Source organism: Mixophyes fleayi, chromosome 6 (genome assembly GCF_038048845.1).
Source record: "Mixophyes fleayi isolate aMixFle1 chromosome 6, aMixFle1.hap1, whole genome shotgun sequence".
NCBI classification, from domain to species: Eukaryota; Metazoa; Chordata; class Amphibia; order Anura; family Limnodynastidae; genus Mixophyes; species Mixophyes fleayi.
In genome coordinates this window covers 13,113,004-13,120,677 of record NC_134407.1, presented here as the reverse complement: position 1 = coordinate 13,120,677, position 7,674 = coordinate 13,113,004, and the positions used below count along the sequence as shown (strand labels likewise).

At 43.3% G+C, this 7,674-nt stretch overlaps 1 protein-coding gene across 1 annotated transcript; it reads right to left on the bottom strand.

Annotated features, from left to right (window-relative positions):
• Window positions 1-1,237: 1,237 nt before the first annotated feature.
• GAPDH (glyceraldehyde-3-phosphate dehydrogenase) lies at window positions 1,238-7,533 on the bottom strand. The gene is made up of 12 exons (XM_075215852.1): window positions 7,473-7,533; window positions 7,308-7,353; window positions 5,109-5,208; window positions 4,625-4,731; window positions 4,142-4,232; window positions 3,924-4,039; window positions 2,563-2,644; window positions 2,312-2,463; window positions 2,039-2,117; window positions 1,862-1,945; window positions 1,675-1,772; window positions 1,238-1,446 (listed from the first exon to the last, which is right to left on the bottom strand). The coding sequence occupies exons 2-12, from the start codon at window positions 7,328-7,330 to the stop codon at window positions 1,377-1,379; spliced, it is 1,002 nt and encodes a 333-aa protein (XP_075071953.1). The 5' UTR covers window positions 7,331-7,353; window positions 7,473-7,533; the 3' UTR covers window positions 1,238-1,376.
• Between the last annotated feature and the right edge of the window lie 141 nt (window positions 7,534-7,674).

Sequence of the window (7,674 nt, the reverse complement as noted above, 5' to 3'; positions counted from 1 at the left end):
TTACATGGCTGACTGCCATTTTACAAGGGGGCTTGGAATACTAGTTTGTTATCATACATTGGTGGTGTGCTGCACTTCATACACCGAGTATATAAACATTGTAGGGGCAGCATGCTGGATCAGTGGTTAGCACTTCTGCCTCACAGCACTGAGGGTCAGGAGTTTAATTCCTGACCATGGCCTTATCTGTGTGGAGTTTGTATGTCCTCCGTGTGTTTGCGTGGGTTTCCTCCAGGTGCTCTGGTTTCCTTCCACTCCAAAAACATACTGGTAGGTTAATTGGCTGCCAACAAATTGACCCTAGTCTGTGTGTTACGAAATTTAGTCTGTAAGCGCCAATGGGAGCCGACGTGAAAGTTCTCTATACAGTGCTGAGGAATCCATTGTGCTATATAAATGGTATGAATTATATAGAAATGTACAAACTCAATTATGCCCAATGGCAATGGAAAGGCCTCCAAGCATCCAAATTGGTTTGTTTCAGGCACTCAAGTCCCCATCATGGTTCCATGTGCAGCTATGTATTTTGGTAACTCCACACTACATTTGCTAGGGCAGACGCTTTTGAAACAGCTGAAAGATCAGTGACCCACGAATGCAGAAAGCAACTTCTCATCTGCCTCAGTTGGTCCTGTTGTCCTGGGTCTGACCAGACAGGGTACTGATCTATTACAGTCTGCTGTCTTCCACCAGACTGAAATTGAGGCAGACATTGGTTCCTGGATCCCAGTTGACCCATCCGACACACGATCTGTAGATAACTCTTATGCCATCTCCCAGTGCAGCCTCCAAATTTGGGTCATCAAGAAAACCAGTGTTCAGCTCTGGATTTTCTCCAGAGAAACTAAATTCCAGGAAAACCCAATGAGGAAGCCACACATGAAACTGGTTATTTTGCAGCCAACATATACATGTTGTACTAGGACCATAGTGAGAGATTGAAACCTAAGGTTCTTTTGAGTCTACTGCATGATGCAAATTACAGTGAATGTCACTGTTTTACAAAAAAACTAAACTATACTAACCAGAGCTCTGTTTCAATTAAGTGTCTTAGTGCTCATTTTAGATATAAAATTAACCCTTTATAAACAGGGGTAAAACTCCTGAAAGTCCTGCATTTCTGAACACCAAGATGTAGCAATTAATTTTGGGGACCTATAACTGGATAAATGTGTTGGATAAATAGCAGCTTCCACAATCTCATGTGCATGGATAGAAAACAAGATGCAGACAGCGGTCAGTGTTTCACAATTTATTTTTTTTAACACAGAAACTGACAGACAGACTAGTAAGGGGTGACTCCGGGCCCTTTCAGTGACAGAAACAAATCACTAGGTGAAGTTTTGGGCCCTGCAGTGACAGGAGAGTGATTGACATTATTCCTTGCTTGCGACGTGGACTATGAGGTCCACCACACGGCAGCTGTAACCGTATTCATTGTCATACCTGGAGAGGAGAACCAAGATATCAGCAGGAGATAATGAAACATTCAAACTTTGCATATGTTAAACTGTAAACCACAAGGGCATCAATTATAACTAAATAAAAAGTTGAGCAGTGGTCAAAGTGGAAATGTAGAAGTGGCACTATGTAAAGTGTAGTGGGGAAAGTGAATGGAATTTTATAGGCTTCAATGGGTAGTCTCAATGCTACAGTATGCCACACCATACTCACCAGGTGATCAACTTAACAAACTTGTCATTGAGTGCAATGCCAGCTCCAGCATCAAAGATGGAGGAACGGGTGTCTCCATTGAAGTCACTTGAGACAACCTAAGAAAAGTACACATGTTAGATACTGCAAGTTTAAGATACTACTTACTCACACACCCCCCCCCCCCCCCAACCCTCATAAATTGTACCTCATCCTCTGTGTATCCTAGGATTCCCTTCATTGGCCCTTCAGATGCCTTCTTCACAGCGGCCTTGATGTCTTCATATTTGGCCTGAAAAATACAAGTCCATTTGTTAGACCAAATGGAACCACCCAATGCATCACCATAAATGATCAATGCATCAGTAGAAGGGTTTGTACTTACAGGTTTCACCAAGCGACAGGTCAGATCAACAACTGACACATTGGGAGTAGGGACTCTGAGAGCCATCCCAGTACACTTTCTGGAGGAGAAAAACATGCAAGTTGGTACATTCCTGTAGCACGTTTCACCCAATCCCTGTAGAATACTTCAATTTGTGGTAAGTCTCTGCAACTTTTACTTCAAACATGGCTTTATATTTCTGCCTTCTAGCCATTTGCAAGAGCATATACAAGTCTAAGTGATCTGGGATTTTACAACTTGGATGCAACATACCCATTCAAAGCTGGAATGACTTTGCCAACAGCCTTAGCAGCACCAGTGGATGCTGGGATGATGTTCTGTGCTGCACCTCTGCCATCACGCCACATTTTTCCAGATGGTCCATCCACAGTCTTCTGGGTAGCAGTGTAAGAATGGATGGTGGTCTGGGGGTAAAGTATATGGGGAGTCAGTCCTGGGGTGTCCTTGCATAGGACAGGAGCAATGGCACTTGCCCATCAGTAAGTGCAGGGCATCATACTCACCATCAGTGATTCCTCAATGCCAAAGTTGTCATTGATGACCTTTGCTAGAGGAGCCAGGCAGTTTGTTGTGCAAGAGGCATTACTGTGGAAAGGAGACAAGGATACTTCTTAAAGCAAGACCTCCAAATTCATAGACAGCAGTTCTGGCAATAAGCTGACTGGTACAAGGCACTGTGCCTCACTCCTCAGCCAGTCTGCACTTTAATATAAATCTGCAGATCAGCCACCAAACGGTGTCAGATTTATTGGTCTGTGCGCGTCCTGACAGCTTTCACTAGATGTTGCTTTGTCTGGCTAGTTTGTTTCAGGCAGTCAGGTAACCACTGTTAAAGTTAACATGTCAAGTATGCTTAGATAATACAGGATTCCCAATGCATTTATCCACATATGGGATAAAGTGTTAAGATGTAACATCATTAACAATGTGCTGTATTGTCAGGCTTGTTTGCATACTTTTTTATTACTGGTGCAAGACATTTAACCAGCTATGACTCAACTAGGCACATTTTGTATCCAAATAACACTATCTACATACAGAGAAGGCATCTCTGCTCCTCAGGAGACCACTAATGTTTACTGGAAAAAATTAAATGTGCTTGGTGGATGTCCATGAGAAAATCCAGAAGAGCTTGATAGTGCCCATATCATTAATCCCAAATTATCTGGAGAAGGGGGTTAGGAGAAGATGTTACAATAGTTAGCACTGTAGGCCATGATCACCCAGTTGAGTGTTAGACTTGAGCAGAGCAGAAATAAGTATCCATAATCCGATTTGGAATTATATTAACCCGCTATATAGATTGGTTACAGCCATCCAGTTTTTAGGATTGCTGACCTGAGATCTTTAGACCTTGAAGTTATGGGTCCACCCATTTTTGTTTTTAGGAAGAGAGAAGCTTTGTACACACATTTGCTAGCTTCTATCAATGGTGGAGCCAGGTCTATCTTTAGATGAAAGCTGCCTTCAGGATAAGACAAATCAGTATTACATCTGACATCTACATGATATGCATTAGCTCCATGCATTGTACCCATCCACCAGACATGTGTGAAGCTCTAGAACTATAGAGCCCCATTAATATAGTAGATAAGATGGATTTATTATAAACAGATAACGATCATCCAGTTAAACCAAATTTAGTTTAATCAGGAGGTGTTTGTGGGTCAGAAGAGCCATCAGTGATCCACCAGATCGAGTGATACAATTTAAAGAAACTTAAAGGATTGATAGAGACCTCAATAGATTGTTCTTTAGCTGCTCAGAAAAGACCTAAATGCATTTTATTGATGGTATATTCTGTAAATTGTAGCTCACACTAAAAGTCAGAGTCCTCTATGTTTAGTGGGTAGGGTGTAGTTACCTGATAACCTTTAGAGAGTTGTCATATTCTTCATGGTTCACACCAACAACGAACATTCTAGCATCTGCTGAAGGGGCAGAGATGATAACACGCTTGGCGCCTCCTTTCAAGTGAGCCTGGATAAGAACAAGGCGATTAATCGTTTATAGACGGCAACAAACAGGGTGAATACCATTTGAATAAAGGAAAGAGTTAGGCGGCATCAAGAAAGTACTTACAGAGGCTTTGTCAATTGTTGTAAAGACACCAGTAGATTCCACCACATAAACGGCGCCGGCATCAGCCCATTTGATGTTGGCAGGGTCCCGTCTAGAAAGAGACAAAGATAAAAGGTTGAATGGGAAAAAATACCATCAGTTGGCTTCAAACCAGCACATCCAGAAGCCAGGTAAGCTGTCTACATATGTAGGAGTCAGATTATTGGTATCCATTACAAAATCATGAACCTTGAATACTAGCCAGATGAATGCAGTCATTTGTGGCATGATCTTGTACATTACAAGGTAGATTCTACTAGAATCGTAAGTTTGAGGTAGGAGACTAAAGTTTATGGACTAAACATTGGTGTTGGGACAGATACAACAAATCTTTTAGTGGACTTTAGTTAATGTAATCCTGTTGGTCTGCAGCCAATTACAATGCCCAAATCCCCCTTCCCCAAACTAGGAAACCCCCATTTGTATCCTGAAATCTGCACTTACTCCTGAGAGACGGTGATTTTATGGTTGTTGATGACCAGCTTTCCGCCCTCGGCCTTCACCTCTCCCTTGAAGCGTCCGTGAGTAGAGTCATACTTGAACATGTACACCTAAGAGAGAAGAGGACCATTTGTAGACAACCTGCTTGTAATTCCACTACTGGAGGCCATGGGTCAACCCATTGAGTTAGTGTAGACCATGCATTGGTAACAAACCCCATATGCATTGTTTAAGTGAAAGTTTACAGCAGAAGATGGCAATTTATGGCTCTCCAACTGTTGTGGGGCAGGTCAATGCATGCTGTGCCTGCCGTTAGCAATGCATGTTGGGTCCTTTAGTTGAACAGCTAGAGAGCCACAAGCTACACAATCCTGGTTTACAGCGACAGTAAGTAGTCACCTACAGGTGGTAATGTTACTATACCCCACAAACAAGACTAAATATCCCAACCTAGAAACATGAACCTCCACAATCATGGCCCACATACCATATAATCCAGGTCAATGAAGGGGTCGTTGATGGCCACAATGTTTACTTTGCCAGAGGTCACAGCAGCACGGCACACTAGACGCCCGATACGGCCAAATCTGACGGGGGGGAAAAAAAAACGGAAGTGAAATGTGAAGAACAGCTACCAGCAGTAATAGCATGGAATACAGAGTTATTCAGAGGCAGCTAGGGCTGGGCAGATAGTGTGTGACTTTCTGCCCCTAAAGTGTCTAGTTTAGTTTTGTGCAATGGAGAAGTGATACAGTTCTTAGCAAATATATGCAGGGGAATAAAGAGAAATGAATGTATAGTGTTACCATCATAAGTGTTGCAGTACAGAGGTCATAGCCTCAGGGGACTATGGTGAAATTACATGAATGAATGTTTTGCAGTGGGACATGCACAAGTTTAGAACTGGGTCAAACATTCCAAGTTACATTAACTTATGTTATTCATAATATCTGCCTTTAATAGAACAGTCTAATGAACTCTGCCCTCCACAATGGAATAAGGTGGGGTTAACATGAAGTGTAGCCTTGATGGTAACCATATGTAGGTTACATACAGGGTATTGGAAATAGATAAGACTCAGACAAATCCTTGTACTTTGTCCTCCTGTTTACCAATTCTAAAAGCTTAAATGCAGTATAAGCTACTTCAACAGGAACACTAGGCAAATGTTAATGCTTCAGGCAATTGCTAAATAATTACTGTCAATTCACATAAATGTACAAAAAATGATTAATACCCAAAGCCTTATTGTAGATTTGTGCGTTACATTTTACACTCATTTTAGGCAGGTGTTGTCAACATTGATAAGCGTCAGTTGTATTTTTATTCAGATTTATGCAACCTTTCTGCAGATAATGCAACTGGTGATAGAAAGCCGTTTTCACATATTACATCTACCATACCACCCAGTCCAAGAGCAATGCCCCACAGGGCTGTTGCACAAAGAAATCTGTCAAAATAAGTTTACTCCACGCCTGGGATCACCCCCCCCCCCTCTCGAGGCAAAGTTCACGGCTCCACGGAATGTGAACAAACAGCAAAACTCTGGATAAAGTCCAGGTGAAAGAGAAAACAAGGCTAGAATCTCCGGGATGTGATAGTAACCAGCTAACAGATGATATACCCCCTGTAACCAGGATAACCAGCCCCCTCCCTTGTGCTGGGCAGCTGGTATACCCTCTATTAATAGGAGACCTACTTTACACAGCTGGGAGGAGGGGGATACAGGGAACAGGCTGCCCTTGACAAAGGTCACTTTATTCACATTACACCACTAGGCTCCCCAGATGATTCCAGATAGACGCTGCTGAATAAGACACCTAGGGACTACACGCAGCTTAACCAGGATGTGAGTCAGCTCGCACACTCTTTTGCAAGAACTAGTCAGTCATTCTGTTACTGTAACAGGAGGTGGAGATCAAGGGAGCCCCTCCCCCAAGACACACCCCTGAACCAAGCAGGTAACATAAGATGTATGATATAAAGAAACATAGGGACCACAAAAAGAGGGATGAGATAACAACCTTGGGACATCCTTGAGATGCAGCAGCTGGGGTGGGGGGCATATTACACCCCCACCTCCTGGCAGATCAAAGAGGGGAGGTGCAAGAGGAGACTGCAGAGGATGGAGGGGAAGAGGAGGGGGGCAGGGGTGTGACTCACAGACGTGACAAGAGTCCATGCTACAAGTCTGCCTTGGCAGGAATGAACGAGAAGCAGCCATCTTAATGAGCGTGCACAGGACCACTAGTCTGTAGTGCACCTTATCTGCAGGGTGCAATGCAAAAAAAATAATAATCCCTGAGCATCCTCAGAAGATGCAATCAGAGGCCTGGAGCCATGATTACCATAAGGGACATGCAGAGAAAAATTATTTATATCCCCCATTTATCCTTTATGATAACCATGTATATACACAAAGTATAGAGTATATACACTAATCAGATAAAATAGGCTAGAGAATATTATGAGGGTAGCACAAGCCAACCTTAAATTAGGTTTCACAGAAAATTGCAATACAGAATTAGTATAAACAGCAAGTAAATATCTTAGTTTTGCAAACTGACTAGTAATACTTAGTTATCCATAGACCAACCACAAACCACCCTTCTAGAATGTTCACCCTAACATAAGACATGCTGATTAACCCCCCCCCCCCCATTAACCCTATAATAGAGGAACTCACCCGTTGATGCCAATATTCACCATGATGCTGCCTGTAGTTTCTGTTCCTGTAAGAGAAGAGCTAGAGAGGTCAGAGGAGGCTACACTGCAGATTACCCACCATGCACATTCTATATGCACACATAGGAAGCAGCTCCCAGCCTCAGTCACACCAGAGCCCGCTCACCTCTCACTAATGTCCTGCTGCAGAGTGACTAAGCTCCCCCCGGACCCGCCTTATATAGCCAGCCCGACGGAGCCCCCGCCCACCAACAGCCCCGCACCAATCACAAGCCGCGGGGTCCGGCCGTCACTCACACCTTCTGTCATTTCGAGAGTTGGCTACGTGCGACCGTAACACCGTGAGTAGGCGCGCACCATGTTCTCTG